Source organism: Boleophthalmus pectinirostris, unplaced genomic scaffold, assembly GCF_026225935.1.
Source record: "Boleophthalmus pectinirostris isolate CB_2022bp ecotype Guang Dong unplaced genomic scaffold, ASM2622593v1 HiC_scaffold_5, whole genome shotgun sequence".
In the NCBI taxonomy this organism is placed as follows: Eukaryota; Metazoa; Chordata; class Actinopteri; order Gobiiformes; family Gobiidae; genus Boleophthalmus; species Boleophthalmus pectinirostris.
The window spans coordinates 30,614,823-30,632,322 of NW_026571404.1; the positions used below are offsets into that span (position 1 = coordinate 30,614,823).

Genomic DNA, 17,500 nt, shown 5'->3' on the forward strand with positions numbered 1-17,500 from the left:
TTGTGATTTACAAGTAATACAAAATAGAGGCTTAAGCTGTAATTCACATCGCTGTATTTGTTTTAGCAACAAATAACGCATAATGTGATGAAAATTAAAAGCACACAGATGTCTTCCATATGGACTGTATATAAAAAGTACAAAGTAGTAAACATAAAGAAAAAAAAAACATAGAATGAGATGGGTGTTTTTGACTGGTGGTGCATTTATAGTGATTTATTTTGATGATAGTGTTTTGATTTTGAGCTTTCAGTGCTTGCAAAGTAGAATCTAGGCATGTGCAATTCAAAATAAAAACATGAATAAATCAAATAAAAAACAAATCAATGAGAGAGGTCTTGCACTAGAATCATGATCACAACCGAGATCACTAAACATCTTTTGCACTTGGACGCACCTTCTTTTTTAATGTCTTTTTTTCTTTAAGTTTACTACTTTCTACATTTGATACAGACGCAAAAGACATCAAATACATGAAGTAAGATACTACATATAGAATCATGTACCAAAGAAAAACATTTATATTTTAGATTCTATATTCAATTATATATTCAATTTTATATTCAAATTCTTAAAAATATCCACCCTTTACTTTGCCAACAGCGCTGTCAACTGTTTTTTCAGGGTCTGGAAATGGCAAAAATGGAAAGCAGTGATCAAAGCTTTTTTTTTTTTCTTTTTTTTTTTAATCTTAAACAAGTTTGGAGTTATTATGAGTTTATTTTTGTTTACTACATTCCATATGTGTCCATTCATAGTTTAGACGACTTCAGTGAGATCTGTCATGTAAATAATTATGGAAATAAAGTAAGGGTGGAGACATGTCAACCAATATTTGGGGGAGACAGAATAGTCCCTACCAATATTTACCATTTCATTTTAATAAACAAAAATATACATTTATTCCGATATTTTTCCAAACTCAATAGTATTAACTGATCATGTTTTCGTTCACATTTTGTTTATTAGAAGTTCTGAGATGTAGTCAGCACCTGAAGATGGCGACTTGAGCAGGCGTGAGTGAAGACGCTGCACCAAACTTTGAAAAACTTTTCAAAAGGAACTTACATGGCTTCACCTTCAATTAAACTTGCCTTATAATGAGTCGCCGTGGAAAAAGAGCGACTATTACCACAAGTGCACCTCCCAAACAGTGCCCTACTCGTGCGCTGTTAGGCAAGGCAAGGCAAGGCAAGTTTATTTGTATAGCACAATTCATACACAAAATAATTCAAAGTGCTTTACAGAATAAGAAATACATTAAAATCATAATAAAAACAAATCAAAACATAAATAATCATGAAGATTAAAAAAAAAAAGAGAGACATAAATTGGAGAGAAGAGAGCGGAATGAAAACCTTTCAGTTATATGCACAGTTAAACAGAAATGTTTTGAGCCTGGATTTAAACAGCGTCACAGAAGAGTCTGTCTCACATGTTCAGGAAGACTGTTCCAGGTTTTAGCTGCGTGAACCTGAAACAGCCCGACTCTTCTGAAAATATTCTACGGAAAAATGTACGGACATACCTCTCAAATATCTCATCACTAACAAGCAAAAGGAAATCTGCTACAAACTTCTACATCGCTGTTATTCGATGAAGAACAATCTTAGAAGGGCAATGGACACAAACTGTACATTTTGCGAACTGAAAAATGAAACCACCTCTCACTTATTTTGGACCTGCCCAGACTCTGTGTGTTTTTGGAAAGAATTCATAAAACATACGGGGTGGGGGCTGATAATGTTCTCACCAAAGCTGAGACAAAACCTACGCCATTGAGATAAAGAAGCATAAATAAAAAGCATGTCCAAATGTGACTGGTAGTGTATTTGAACGTAACTCTACCCGACTGCACCAACAACATAAATCTGCCTTTGAATTTTCTATGCACAGTTCTTCTATTTGTTTGCATTGGGTTCTCCTCCTAACAGTAGCTCTATAATAAGACAAGCCTATTTCAACTGACAGCATTTTTCAAAGGGCCAAACGCTAATTCAAGAAGGACTCCTCTGGGACTGTAAGCGCACTAGTGTTGGAGTGGTTAAGGGAGATTAATTTCTTTCTTTTTTTTTCCGAGGAGGAACTCTCCGTGGCCTTTTACATTAGCTGTACATCTCTCTCCTGTTCTTAATCAATGTCCCATTTGTAAAGGCAGTTGAAATGCACACAGCGTACAGTGAAGTCTAGCGGAGAGGAGGAGGTCTTACTGTACCATGGAACCAGGGTCAGAACCTCTATTAGTGAACTTTATGTCTTCCGTGCACACCTGCGTACATCTGTGTAAGAGCGGGTAAGTGTGCACAATGGAAGGACTGAAATGTATTTAAGAGATACTGTAGGTTGGGTTCACATTTAACTGGCTGAACAAGATCTCACTTTGAATCTACATTACAAAGACATTATGGTCCGGAACTCTATCTGTATTACAATTTAAAGTGGGAGTGATTGATAGATGAATTCACCGAATCGGATAAACCGCCATTTTGAGAAGTGTTCAAAAGATGTTGCTTAGAAATTGTTCAGGATGTTGTTTAGGAATTGTTTATTACTATAGTCAAAATTGTTCCATCTTTCTGGAAGCTATGAATAGATTGTAAATTGTAGATAGATAACATAGCTGGAGTTGTGTTTTGTTTCATTCACACGTTTAACATGCAAATCCTGCAAGTTTAAGCCCCATCCACACTAGTACATATTCGAGTCATTTCGTTGTGGATGCAGTGTTCGATGAAAAACAGCTCGAGAGATGGAAAACGGTTCCAGAGACAGAACGATCTGGTGCAGCCAGCTCCCACGAATTCATCTGAGTACGGTTCTGATCCAGTGCTGTATGGACGTCTGAAAACGTTGATACGCTGATGTAGGAGCTCTAGTTTTGTCCTTATTGGATCATGTCACTGTGACTTGCGTCTTCCTGATTCGCTGGGTTCATGACAATGGTCATGTGACGCTATTGCGGAAAACAGTTTAAACAAACCATAGACAAACCACAGTTAGAACTACACGCACAGATTCCCAGTCCACACTCTGAGCTGCCATGCTCATCTTAAAATCCAGTGTTATGTTCAGTAAAAACTGAACCTCGTCGTTGGACCACAAACTGACAGTTTTCATGTTTGCCATCTTCATCGACTTGAAATCAGCCTAGTCGTGTGACTGGCATTTCAGGCATTTTCTCGTTACTGTGTGGATAGGGAAGGCTTTGATTGCGGACACAGGAATGACGTGCCTGCAAATCGTTTTCGATACGGTGATACGTTTCAGCGTAAATGTAACCTTAGGCTGAGATCATCTCTCAAACAGAAAACGCTCTGTTCCAACTTGTGATGTCATGTGGCAATACAGGAAGTGCTCCACAGTGTTTTTAAACTCCATGCACCTTCATGAGAATCATTCGGATCATTTCAGCTCTGGAATCCTTGCTGAACAGAAGGTAAGATCGCTCTTAACTACTACTGCTTTGTACGTGACAAGGCAGAACAGAGCATTTCAAGCTTTGGAGATGTAGACAGACTAATAATAAAAAGCTACTCAAACATGTGTAAATGAAGCAAAACACAACCCCTGGTATGTTTTTGATGACGTAACAGCATTATAACATGGCTTAAACCTCACAAGAGTCCATTTTGTGTAATATGGGATCTTAACGGTGCTGATAGTAAAAGATTTCCCATAATAAAACTGATAGAGCTCATTTTAAAACCACACAAGCTCGATTGACAGGAGAATCGACTTTTAAAACCACAGCATTTACCTAAAAGTGTTAGGTAGCAGCCCCAATATCAGGCATTTCTTTCTCTCTAAAAAAAATACTCATAGAATAATATTGCGTATCCACTACTTCGAGACAAACTATGAACCCAGTATAGTTTTGCTAACTAATCCAGCAAAGAAACACTTATCTAAATGAAACTAGCTCAGGTTATATATTTCCTCATTGATTATAGGAGTAGGATCAAGGCTTCACTTGCACAGTGACCAGCAGAGTCACAGAATATACAGACAAGAGACTCATGTCAGACTCTACCAGATGATGCACGCTACAACTTAGGCACGTTACTGCACCCATTTCCCTGTCACGACACAGTTTTGTATGTTCAAATCTCCATAAGAAAAGAGGATAAAATACTGTAAGCCTCTGCCATATGTTTTGGCATGTGACATCATTATTCTGACTGTGGCATATTTGGAGCAATGGTGAAGATGATATTCAATATATACTGTTTAGATGTAAGCATTTATTAATTTTACTATAAATATTGAGGACACAACACAATCAGATATAAATTTATGTGACCATTACTTGAATAAAACAATAGTAATAATAAACCTTTTCTGTTTTGTCTTTCATGCAACAATAGTGTAGAAGGTTAAACGTAATCTCCAGTATGTAACAGTAAAACTCAGTGTGCTGTTCTAAAATCAGGAAGTGTACAATAGTATGCTAGTTGTTGGTAGCATCACCGCCACGGGAAAATTCTCTGAAAGTTGTGAAAAGTGCTTATAAACTCATCACCGTGAATAATTAGGATGCTCAGAATGCAAAAGGTAAATAAGGAATCATTTTGGACCAGTGCAATTTATTTATTTTTTTGTTAGTCAGTTTTTCATATTTGTTGACTTTAAAAAGGAGGTACAGCTCGCCTCTCCACAGATCTGACTCTCTATGGAGACGTTTAATATTATAACTTTGCCTGGAATGTTCTACAGTGTGGTATTATGTCAGTGTGTATCCTCATGGAGAATGATCCAAAATATGACTTTAACTTTTTCCATGGAATGAGAGTGACATACCCACCACCAGAAATGTCAAACATTGTGGCTTTAGAAATCTGTTTGCATTTGTATCTATTAAACTGCTGTTTCCCAAGGGTCGCAACTCTCAAGTGGGTCGCAACAGATTTTTTTTGGGTTGCCTTGTCACGATCTGCATGTAGGTCTGCAAAATATCTCATCATTCTGGATGAGCATTTCGTCACAATATCCTGTCCTGAGTAGGGCCAATATTTCTATGCTTATTCCTTTCACTGCTACATATATGTGTGAATTTGGATTTTCTGTGTTCACAAAAATGAAGACAAAGCACAGAAACAGACTGAATGCACTCTCGTCCTGCACCCTGGACTGGAACGTGCTACAAAAATGCAGACAGACCCACCTATCTCATCAGAAATATCGAAATGTTAAGACATGTTTTGTATAATTTCCAATCTCCTTGTAGTTATTTTATTGACTATTTTGTTCCAATATTGCTGGTTCAATTGAATGTTGAAAAGAAAAAGAAATGGGCTATATTTCATGTCCAAATAGGCGACTTATGGATCCTTTTATTACTGGTTCAATGTATGTTTTTCATTGTTTGAGTAATACTAATTGTTCAAAGAGACACAATCAATCATGGTCAATCTGCTTTTATTCGAATAATGTCTATTGACTTGGGTTGCGAAGGTTCGTGACTTTCAAAATATGGGTCCCCAGAAAAAAAGTTTGGGAAATTGCATTAAACTGCATTAAACTGCATTGAACCATGTTAATAAAAGCAACTAAAGTTTTATGCATGCACGGGGTTAATAGGGAAAACTGCATGATCTAAAACACATTCACTTTTCACAAATAAAATACACTAAAATTTGCATTTGTACATTGTGAAATTACTGCTAGTTGGTTCATCTGATTCATTCTTACATACAGCTCATATTTCCAACACAATAAATCACTTTTTTGACACTCTTTTATCCCCTTTGCCGCTCTATCATTTCATTTTTTTCAAGCTAATAAGTCTAAAGTCTCCAAGTCTAAGTCTGCACATATCAAATGATCACAGGTAATTATTCAGAGCAGTGTCAGGAGGCAGGGGACCAGACCATGTTTCACCAGCTTTCATCATCCCCAGCCAAGCTCTGCTCTGCTCTGCTCTGTGGAGGTGGAGGAGGAAGAAGAGGAGGAGGAGGAAGAGGAAAAGGGGGGGCTGTAGCTTACATCATAAAGAGATGTTATACTGTGAGTGTCAAGTGCAAATATTGAGTTTGGGGAACTGATGGTTGCTGTGTAGTACTACGTAAACTAGAATTTGAGAAGTAATTTGACATCTCTGTTTTGTTTTTCTTTTTAATTCATTCTGAGCGTGATAGTGATGAATGATGGTGTGTAGAAGATTCAATAGTCTTCCAAGTGGATTTTTATGGAATATATATTTAGTATTTATTTTTAAACTGTATTATTGAGTTGGGACTAATAGTGGCACAGTGAATCGAGGAGTCGTCCTTGAACTGTAACAGGTTCGAACCTTGCCGTAAGTGAAAATTGTTAATATGTCCTCATTTCGCCCACTCCAATCACATCACAGTTACAACAGGAAGGGCATCTGGTATAAAATCTTGCCAGACCACAGCAGGATCATATAAAGAAATGCTCTATTGAAGGTAGTTGGTGTGTTGGTTGTTTGTTTTGCGAAACAAAAATGCTAAATGAAAATGTTTCTAGTGGAGGGTCCATCACCTGCTTGTCTCTACGGAGATATATTTCGATATATTTCCATGGTATACAGCAGTGTTTCCGAAACTTTTTTTCTGTGGACCCATATTTTAAATGTCACAAACCTTCACGACCCAAGTCAATAGACATTATTCGTGAATCACAAAATAAAGGAGATTTGACCATTACTGAACATTAATGAGAACATTTTATTACCAGTAATTGAACCAGTAATAAAAGTTATCCATAATTATCCTGAAGTGCTCTGACCTTTGCTGATTTATCACCCTTCTTTTCGGACAACCAAGCAGCATTTCTCAACTTTAGCTGCAGGAACACTCGTTCAGGGCAGGTAGGTAGGATTCACTGACTCACTTGCTCTCTCATGTGTCAGAACTGTGTCAGGGTATCCCCGGGCTTGACTACCTCAAATTTAAGACTTTTTAAAGACCTTTTTAAGACCACTTAAATGAAAATTAAGACCAACGTCGCACCCATTAAGCAGTCTAACACCAGGTCTAATTCTAATAATGATGAACCAACTACCGGTACTATATCTAGAATCTAAGGCTACGTTTATATGATGACGGTCCTAACAGAAGACACAAAATGGCGTAGCATCTTCACTTTTTATTCTGCGTTTAGACAAGCGTTTTCGGGAGGAAATCTGTGTACATACGGTGATGCAAAAGTGTGTGGAATTGGACTGGGTATGCATGCCACGCAGCTCAGTGGTGATGCTAGATGGTGTTGTTTGCGCATACTCCAAATTAGACGTTCATTCATGTTACGTTATTTCACTGTGTTTTTTCATTTAACATTGCACTGCAGCCCGGTTGAGTAAACAAAAAATAGGCTAATGAAATTTAAGACCATTGTGAAAAAAATAAGACTTGGAGAACATTTTTCACAACACGTTTTAAAGGCCTTAATTTAGTAACATGACATTTAAGACCTTTTTAAGACTTTTAAGACCTCGCGGCTACCCTGTGTATATTGCAGACCTACTTGCAGATCGTGACAAGGCGAACCAAAACAAATCTCTTGCATCCCACCCAAAGTTCACGACCCAGTTGTTGGGAAACAATGGTATAGAGGATTAAATGTGCCTATCTCCATTTAAAAAGACTGTATAAAGAAGTGGACTAAGGGAGTGTGATATTTCTTAGTCATAGAGAGTTGGCTCCAGTCAAATGAAGCTCATCGATGCTGGCAGTTATAGGAGAGAATTTGGAGCTGAGTTCCATAATAGGAATAGGAACTGATTTACAGGCAAAATAGTGAAATAAAAACACCAGGATCATGTAGAGCGGGTTAATACATTACGTTAATACTACATTTATACCATACTCCATACAACTGTACAAGAACTTCCCTTTATGTAACAGATAATACTCCCTACCACTGCACAACAACTCACCCTTATGTAACAGATGTCATTATGTCCTGTCAGTCATATCATTGTTGCACTGTCTTCCAATGACCTCTTGTCTAAAGCTGTGATTTTATATTTTATTATTTATCTTTCTATTTTATTTTGACTTGTACATTTACATTTATATAATTATGTCTTATTTGACACCACTTTCTTGCTATCTTTTTTGCTACTTATTTAGAATTTATTATCACCATTTATATTTTCGCTCTTTGTTATTATAATACATTGTGATGTGCGAGCTCCTGTGTCCAAATCATTTCACTTGTCGATCAAGAGAAATTTGTCTAAGTCTAAGTCTAAGAAAGCTAGTTAAATCTAAGTCGAAGTTGAAATCTAAGATGAACATTTTAAGACCAAAATGAGAAGCGTGAAAGCAGCAGTTACAGAGAGAGGAATGACATTTTTTCAATACAAAGTCAATTAAAGCCAAAGTCGATGGAGCCGAAAGTGCACCCATGCTCACTTCCTGTTCGGAACATGGCAGTAAGCAGGTTAGGAATGTCCATTTATATACTATATACAGTCTCTGCTCTCACTTTTTATGATGGATCCTTTTAAAGCCGCCATGTTCTAGACAAATTTCATGAACTTGCACCAAATTTTTAACTGATTTCCTTTTCATATTGGCTAATACATCGCAAATATTTTCTATGTACCAAAGTGGCTTACCACCTTTCCCACTGGTTTGTCTATTGAGAGCTGGGATTAGTGATTTTACTTGTCAATAGCTCTGTTAAAGATAGCCACTTATTGATTCCCTGACAAGATAAATTTGTTTAGAAGCCTGTCTTGGGTCAGATAGCACTTAGCGGCTAGCACGAGGGAAGGGGGAAGGCGCGCAGATGCTACCCGCGAGCATCGGGGCTAGCTTTATATAGGCCTCTGTACCACGCTGACAAAAGTAGGTCATTATGTAACGCGACTTGGGGTATTCTCCCTATTAGCTCATTCAGAAAGTGGTACTACGATGTGGCTTCCAGGTGCGCAGTCTGAAAATGATCAATCAGTCTGGCCTATCCATTCATATATAGGTCTACACATGCACAGAGGAGGGCAAGCGGACGCGTATAGCCTATATTCTGTGCTCTCCACAACGTCGGAGCAACCCAGCGCTGTCACTTCCAATGATGAGGAGAAGCTGAGTGCCGCCCCCAGCCATGAGGGGGCCTCGGAGACACAATCTAAGTGAATGACGAGACAAGGAGGAGGAGGAATAGAGCGATAAAAGACTGGCGGATGTGGAGAGACGGGGGGAGAAAGGGAGAGGGAGGGAGTCTAGGAAGAATTTAGTGATGGGACTTTCGGCTCTTTATGGGATTTGAGTCTTTTGGACCGTTCGTTTCAAAGAGTTGTTCAAAAGACTGGCTCTTTTTACATTTATTTTTATTTTATTATATAACAGAAGCCAGTGTGAGAGCTCAGAGTGGTCATACCAGCTCGTCAAAGCCAGAGCCCGTCAGATCTCAGAAGCTAAGCAAGACCGGGCCTGATTAGTACTTGGATGGGAGACCACTGGGAAAATCCGGTGCCACAGTGGGGTGCCAGTTGCAAAAAAAAAAATTCCTTGTGTTCTTAAGCGAGGTACTTCACCCACATTGCCTAGTATGAAAGTGGCGTGTGCGTGAGTGATGGTGGTTGGAGGAGCCGATGGTGCAGATTGGCAGGCTCGCTTCCGTCAGTCGGCCCCAGGACAGTTGCGGCTACAATAGGTGTGGAGTGAATGAATAATGCTCTGTAAAGCGTCTTTGAGTGCCCAGAAAAGTGCTATATCAAACTGACGCGTTATTATTTATTATTCTTAATAATAACTAATTCATAATCAAGGCTATGATTTGTTTAAAATGTTTCAAAAGTGAGAGTGGGAGAGTGTTGAAATTATAAATAAATTAAAATAAAATGTTGCACTACAGTAATAAAAATTAAAAGACTAACTGTTATTATGATTCCAATTTATTTGTTTATTGTATTTTTATTCCTGCGTCGGTTCAGTGTAAATTGGTATAAAAATGCACAAAAATTTGAAAGAAGAAGGTTTGGTTCTTTTCAAATGTGAGATTCAGTTTCATCCTTTCACTTTAAAGGTGCAACTTTTCTGGTGGAGGGTAAGTGCTGCTTGTTCCCATGGAGATATCATTACTTTGCCTAGAATATTCCACAGTATACTTAACTGGAGCAAACTATTTAGAAGTCAGATCTATGAAAAGGCCAAGCACAGTAAGAATGCAAGTTTTTCAAGGTATTTCTGAGCAGTATAAATCCTATCCCAAAACAAAACGAACAAAAAAGCGATGTATTTTTGATGCTTTACTGTGGGACATTCCAGGCAAACCGATGAAATTTTCAGACACAGACTGATAAAACTTACGCAGTGCACCTTTGAGGAATCATTCAAAAGTGTTTCTGAAGATCTCATCTCGAGAAGGATTGTGAGTTTGAAAGAAAAAGTGAAAAACATGGAGCTTACCGAGCCAGCTGCGGTTCAGGTAGACGGAGACGAACACGGGAGGGACGGTGAAGAAGTCCACCACGGAGTTGACCTCCAGCCAAAACCACAGCTTGTCGTTGGCTGCTATAAACTGTAAAAACAAACACCATTTTGGGTTCATGTTGAAATTATTAACTCATTCATGTACTTATTATGGGGTTAAAGTGGTGCAGTCAGTTGAGGGCTTTCCCATGAACCAGGAGGTGACAAGTTCAAGCCTCATTCAGACTGAAAAACTGCTTTTATCCACAAGCTCTCAAAGCAAACACTCCTACCATGTAATTGTGATGATACCAATAAAACAGTTGTTGACCAGGGAGTTGCTAAATTTCAGTTCATTGTTATTTTTATTTTTTTCCCCTAAAAATGGATTCTGGTTGGAATATATATGGCATATATATAGCTGAAAGTAGCCTGATTCATCAGGTGGTTTCACTTCATGGAAACCATCTGTTCTTGCAGCATTAGGATTCATTCGCTTGACGGTAGGCGGGTACTTTTTTAATTTAAACGATCACTACTATTTGGTCGTAATGCGCCAAATCCCGTAGGAAGAAGGGCAATAACTTCTTTCCCCTTGATAAAATTCACCAAACATTCTCTTTGTTCCGGCTTTAAATCCTCGATCTCGGGAATCGTTGCCAACACAGAATGTATGTCTTCGTCTACATCCATCTCGACCGCTTTGTTTACTGTTGTGTTATACCATCTGAGGCATTTGAGTTTAATGTCATGGCTTCACAGCTCTTCACTAATTGGCTGGTGCGAGGTCTACAACTTCCGGGGTTCTTGCAAACCATCTAGCACATTCCAATTCCTGATCTGGTTGTTGGAGTGAAATGAAATTGAGCGGAGGCACTAGCGGCCTAGGCTTTGCTAAGCTGAAAGGGCATCTGACCTAAAATCAGACAAAAACTTCCCAAATTTGGAGTGAAATAGTCTGTAATAATGGAAAGTGACAAAAAATGTAAACGTAAAAAGGTATATGAACTACACTTGTGATATTTGACCCAGTTAAATGCTAAAAATAGTCTGTAAGCATTAGTTCAATAAGTTTCATTTGGTTTTCTGATAATTTATGTAACAAATTCTTGGTCCAAAAGAATAATCTAATAACTAAGTATGTAAGAATTGCCTATAGAGTATTTTGTTTCAATACTAGTTTTAGCATCTTTGTAATTATTTCTTTTTATTTATCCATGTAATTTTTGACAACCCAAATTAAGATTCTACACAACTCGATATTTATCTTAAAGTTTAAGATAGACTAAATACATGCTATTATAATATATATTTTTTATTATTATTATTATTATTATTTTTCTGGAAATCCTTTCGCAACCCCCTGATGTACAGTATCAAAATTTTATAAGGAAAAGTGCTTGTTGCCATTCAAACTTTATGTCCTTTCTTTTGGCGTTACTAACAAACTTTAACTTAACCAAACCACGGGACATTTCTTAGTCATAGAAAAGTTGGAGGTGGAAGGGGCCCTGGGTTATTTCTCCGTTCATTCAGGCCTGGTGGAAGGCTGTGGTGGTTGGTTCTGCTGCATTCACCAGGACACAGTGAGTTTGGTGGGAGGCTGCAGTGGGCGCCAGCTTATGTGTAAGGAAAGGGCCTTTGTGCTGTTAAGTTGTGGTGACTCATCGCATTGTTATTCAAAACTACCGAGGATAACATTTCATCAACTATTCAATCTTCATTTTTGCATGTGCTTTTCTTTTCCTTTGCATAAAAATAATATTCAAGATATTAAAGGGATGGAGATGTTATTCATTTGCCTGGAAGGTTCAATATTAGCCATTTGCAGTGACATCACATTGGGGGTGTTTTGCGTGTATGTCTATGTCTAAAAGTTTTTAAGATAGTCAGAGTGTGTTGAAATAAAGCTTGAGTAACAGAGCTTCAGACAGAGCAGTGCCTCAACTTAACATCACACCCCCAGGAAATGTTGATGACATCAGCCGCAAAGTATCAGTAGAGTCTTAAACTTGTATAAAGTACATAGCGTTTTCAGGTCAAGTTACAGGTCAGATCTGTGTAGCGGCGACCCCTGTAAGACAGTAAGAAGGCATGTTTCGCAGGTATTTGTTTAGAAATACCAACACCTGTAATTAAATATATACAAATACCATTGGCTGCATACTGGAAAAAATACACGACGCTATGAAAGAGGGAGAGAGAAAGAAGGAAGGACAGAGAGAGAGAGTGATGGAGTAACGACAAGGCACTATGACAAAGAGAGAGAGGAAAAGAGTGAGAAGAGAGTCATGGAGTAACAACACTAACAACAGTACGACAGAGAGAGAACGACAGGGCAGGAGAGGGAGAAAGAGTGCAAAAGACAAGGAGGAAAAAAGAGGGGATGAGAGAGGGAGAGAGAGAGTCATGGAGTAACAACACTATGGCACAGAGAGAAAGACAGTGAGAAAGAGAGAGAAACAGAGAGAGAGAGAGAGAGAGGAAGAGAGGGAGAGGGAGTCATGAAGCAACAACATGGTGCAATGAGAGAAGCAGAGAGAGAGAAAAACATACAGGCAGAGAGAAAGAGAGGGAGAGAGAGAGAGAAAGAGTGAAGGAGAGAGACAGGGAGGAGAGAGAGAGAGGAAGAGAGAGTCATGGCGTAACAACACTAACAACACTATGACAGAGAGAGAAAGAGAGAGAGCTAGGGAGACATGGAGGGAGAGAGAGCGGATGAGAGAGGGAGTAACAACATGGTTCTATGACAGCGAGAAAGAGAAAGGGGAAGAGAGAGAAAGAGAGAGGGGGAGAGAGTCATGAAGTAACAACATAGCGCTATGACAGAAGTAGAGAGGAAGAGAGAGAGACATACAGGGAGAGATGAGTCAGGGGGAAAAGAAAGGGAGAGAGGAAGAGAGAGTCATGGAGTAACAACACTAACAACACTATGACAGAGAGAAATGGAGGGTGAAAGAGAGGGAGAAAGAAAAAGCTATAGAGACAGGAAGGGAAAGAGAAAGAATGAGAGAGGGAGAGAGTCATGAAGCAACAACACGGTGCTATGACAGAAGCAGAGAGAGAGAGAGGAGAGAAAGCGAGAGAAAGAGAGGGAGAGACTTACAGGGACAGAGAGAGTCAAGAAAGGGAGGAAGGAAGAGAGTGAAGGACAGAAAGAGAGAGTCGTGGAGTAACAGCATGGCGCTATGAAACAGGGAGAGAGGGAAAGAGAAAAGCATACAGAGAGGGAGAGAGAGAAAGAAAGAGAGAACTAGAGAGACAGGGAGAGAAAGAGAAAGGATGATAGAGGGAGAGAGATTCATGAAGCAACAACAAGGTGGTATGACAGAATGGAGAGAGGGAAAGAGAAAACCTTACAGAGAGACGGAAAGAAAGAGAGAGACGCTTTAAATTGGCTCCCATTAAATCTGGTTCTCATAAGGAAAAAGAAGTGCGCTGTAGCTGGCTGACGGTGTATTTGCTTCACTTTGCAGATCGTCGATAATATGCTTCAGAGAGTGTTTACTTAGTGACAGACACAGCTGGTTGAAGTGACGTGTGCAGAGAAATCCCTGTATCCTGAGCCGTGAGCAGTAATGACATACTATGTGAAAGATAACACAAGGACTAACATGCTGGTCGTCATGGTATTATTATGTTGAAAGAAGAAAAGATATAGTTGCAGTGGAGTTCATATCGGATCAGTTTGGATAGGTTTGAGATCAAAATGTACGAAAAGTTACGAAGACGACTCCTCAAAGACTGTTTACTTACGTTTCTGACAGTTGGAATGACATGATGACAAGAGCAAGGAGGCTGCATGCTGTGTCGTGAGCTACAATAATAACTTGAATAGCACAAAGCGGAGAATACGGAGTGTCAGTGATGGTATTTTGAGTGGTTTTCAGCTTATATCCAAATTAGGGTTGTCAAAAGTAGTGAAACTAGACTAAGCTGAGCAGGTAATGATACTAAAAAGTCTATTTCGTGAATAGCTTTGGAATGATCTTGCACTGTATCAGAACAAGTATAAGGCCACACAGACTCGCATAGGAAAACAGCGGATTAACTAAATTATACTTTTGTTTTTGACAGTGTGACTCTCCCTACGTTCAGGCTGCAGGGTTTAATGCTCAATTCTGAGTTTTTTTGTGAAATACAATTTATTTATTTATTTTTTTTGCAAGGTAATTTCTAATTCCACTTTCCAATTAAATGCGACTTGTATGTGATCTGACTATAAACGCCCCAAAAGTGTCCCGCATGTGCACTAGAGGACACAACAACGTCACTGAGACCCTGGAGGTTTTAAAGTTGCTGTACCGGAGCCAGAACATGTCCAGCTTATTTGTTTTAAGGAGGGGATGGAGAAGGAGAAGGACAAGGTTTTTGGCCAGAGGCAGCGCTACCAATAGGCAACATTAGGCGGCCGCTTAGGGCCCCTGAACCTGGAGGGGCCCCCAAACAACTGCCCTCAGTGTCACGAATGGCTGAAGTCTCAAAACAGTTTGATTTAGTCTCAGTATGATTTTAAACAAGAAAACATCATCAAAATAGTATCTGAATGTCAAATCTATTTTAACTGTCAAAGCATCCCCCCTTTCACGTTAGAATGGACTAGTCAGCTTGACCCTGATTTGAACATAATCACAGCGTAATCATAATCATCATATGTAATGGATGTGAACAAAATTGCAAACTGTAGTAACAAAAACACAACAACAATACTTTCAGCTCTGATTATCTAGCAGGCTACCTAACTAGTAAGACAAGTTTCCAGTCCACCCTATTTCAAATAAAGATGTGTGTGTCTCATGAACAATGGGGAAAAAAAGAGACAATAAAAAAAATAAAAAATAGTGCATTATAGTGAGTGGCCCAAACTCAAGTTCGCCTAGGGCCCCCAAATTGTTAACTGCTGTAACTCCACCACTGTTTTTGGCCATGGCATTTTGTCCGTAGCGATGTCCGTAGAAAGGAACGTGTGGGCGCGGAGTTGCAGCCAAGAGTGGTGGGACTGATATGTGCTTCACTGCTTCACTGCTTCACATATACAATTTTCATATGACGAGAAGAACCTTTGCGTACATTTGTGAGCGCCTACTTTTTGCGGGAGGAAACGCAACTTCGACGGCCTATTTCAGTGAGCAAACGCGTCGGTGTTAAGCTGTACTGGCTCGCAACCGGTGCTTGTTACGCGTTGTTATGACTGAAGTTGCATGTCTAAAGGTCAGATATGTATCGGTTTTAGGAGCACATATCCAAGTGTCGCATTTGAAAAAAATCGGATCTGTGTCGTTCAGACTGTCATTAAAAGATCAAATACAGGTCGCATAGGGGCGAAAAAAACAGATTTGGGTCACGTCAGGCTGCAGTCTGAACGTAGCCTAAGTCACTCCCCCTTCAGAGCACTAGCACAACCCAATCAGAATGCATCCCACTAATGAACCTACTCCACATCGCATCAGATTTGTCATATTGTTGTGCACAGTTTTTGTCATCCTTTTGTCTATTTATGGAGAATTGTCCTGTGGGAGCATGGGTGACACACTGTGGACAGAATCTTAAAACTAACCGTACGGAGGGTTCAAGCTGCGCTCTAAAATTACTCATAAACTTAGACATAAATGGATGATATTTGAAATCTCTTCAGGCATGTTTTGAATCAGGGAAAAACATTATAACATGGCAGAAAGCTCAAAAACATCGACCTTGCATAATACCCTAATGTTTTATACGTGCATTGTTCTGTGTACATTAAACTAACAATGTAGTATGTGTGTTAATGAGAGTCAATCAGTGAACAGAAATGTAAACTCGCCTGTAGCTACAACCCGGCATGTTCACGCACATGTTCAGCTTTAAAACATGCACTACCAAATGTGTGTCTCATTTGCTAAAACACTGATCCATATTAAGCAGCCTATGCTCGCTTACCCGCAGGCCGAAGTAAAGGAGGAAGAAGACGTTGAAGGCCATATCGATCTGTAACGTGAAGTCTTTGTAGAAGTTCTGACAGGATTCTATAGGACTGTAAACAAAAGAGAAAAAGAGAAATTCAGAGTTAGATTATAAGCAGATACAAATATATATTGTCTTTACAAGTACACCATAGGATTACGATGTTTACAATGTATAGTTATGAAGTATACATGAAGAAATCAATCAATCAATTATTTATTTCAAACTTGGTAGTTCTATGGTTCAGTTTTCGCACAGTTCTGTCCAGGCAGTGAACTTAACACTGCAATATCCTCCTGGGACCCAAAGAAAAAAAGTGTATTGCAATATATATTTTTTTGTGATTTCTATCTATTTGGAGGTAAATTAACACCTTAGCATTTATATTTTGTAGATTTTATTTGTATTCATAATTTTGTAACATGTTCTCTGTAATGAACACTGGGGACATTTTGGTATTAAATCCATGTGAAGTTGACAATCTAACAAAAGTACCTTTTTTGATGACCAGCATCTCTGACAAGCTTCTACAGTTGCTGCAAAAAGTTTTTAGACTCCCTTTTTATTTCTTCTTCTTATTTTTTTCTTATCATAGTGCAGCCACAAACTAACTCCTATTGAGTTAATTTTGTATCCTGGACATGATAGTACTCTACTTAGGTCACTAAGAGTCTATCTCAAAATACTTAAAAGGTAGACTGGTTAAGTCAATGTCCACTACAAAGGACACAAATGAATAGGCCGGGTCTCAAGAGGATAACAACACTTTTTGTACCATACTATTTGCAATGAGTAGCAATTTGAAATCGCAATTTGCATGGACACAAGGCTGCTTTTTGAAGTAGCATAATTTCCCCAAATACAACAATATATAATTTTATTCTACATTAAAGCTGTTGACCCTGTCGTTTAGATCTGTACAAACATGTTTTGAAATGTGATTCATGGATCAGTTTGTCAGTTCATAGGTTTATGTTTAAAATGTGCATTTGGAGCTCTTCTTGTACCTGACCAAATGACATGTGAGTGTTTTCTGTTCCACCTTGTGAAAAACTCAGCTTAAATATGCAGGGCTTATGTGTTAATCATATGCGAATGAAAAAAAACACAACTCCAGGTATGCTTTTGATAAAGAAACAACATTACAACACAGATTAGAAAAAAGTGGTTTTAAC

At 38.8% G+C, this 17,500-nt stretch overlaps 1 protein-coding gene and 1 pseudogene across 13 annotated transcripts in view; one reads left to right on the plus strand and one right to left on the minus strand.

The window, feature by feature from the left end:
* The window catches only part of kcnma1a (potassium large conductance calcium-activated channel, subfamily M, alpha member 1a), a 316,984-nt gene that overhangs the window by 68,343 nt on the left and 231,141 nt on the right, over window positions 1–17,500 (minus strand). For all 13 annotated transcript variants that reach the window (XM_055162655.1, XM_055162649.1, XM_055162657.1 and 10 more), the window contains exons 4-5: window positions 16,302–16,395; window positions 10,380–10,491 (exon numbers count right to left, since the gene is read on the minus strand). In XM_055162655.1, coding sequence (XP_055018630.1) covers window positions 10,380–10,491; window positions 16,302–16,395 — 206 coding nt within the window. The remainder of the gene's footprint in view (window positions 1–10,379; window positions 10,492–16,301; window positions 16,396–17,500) is intronic.
* On the plus strand, window positions 9,335–9,452 carry LOC129411645 (5S ribosomal RNA; annotated as a pseudogene).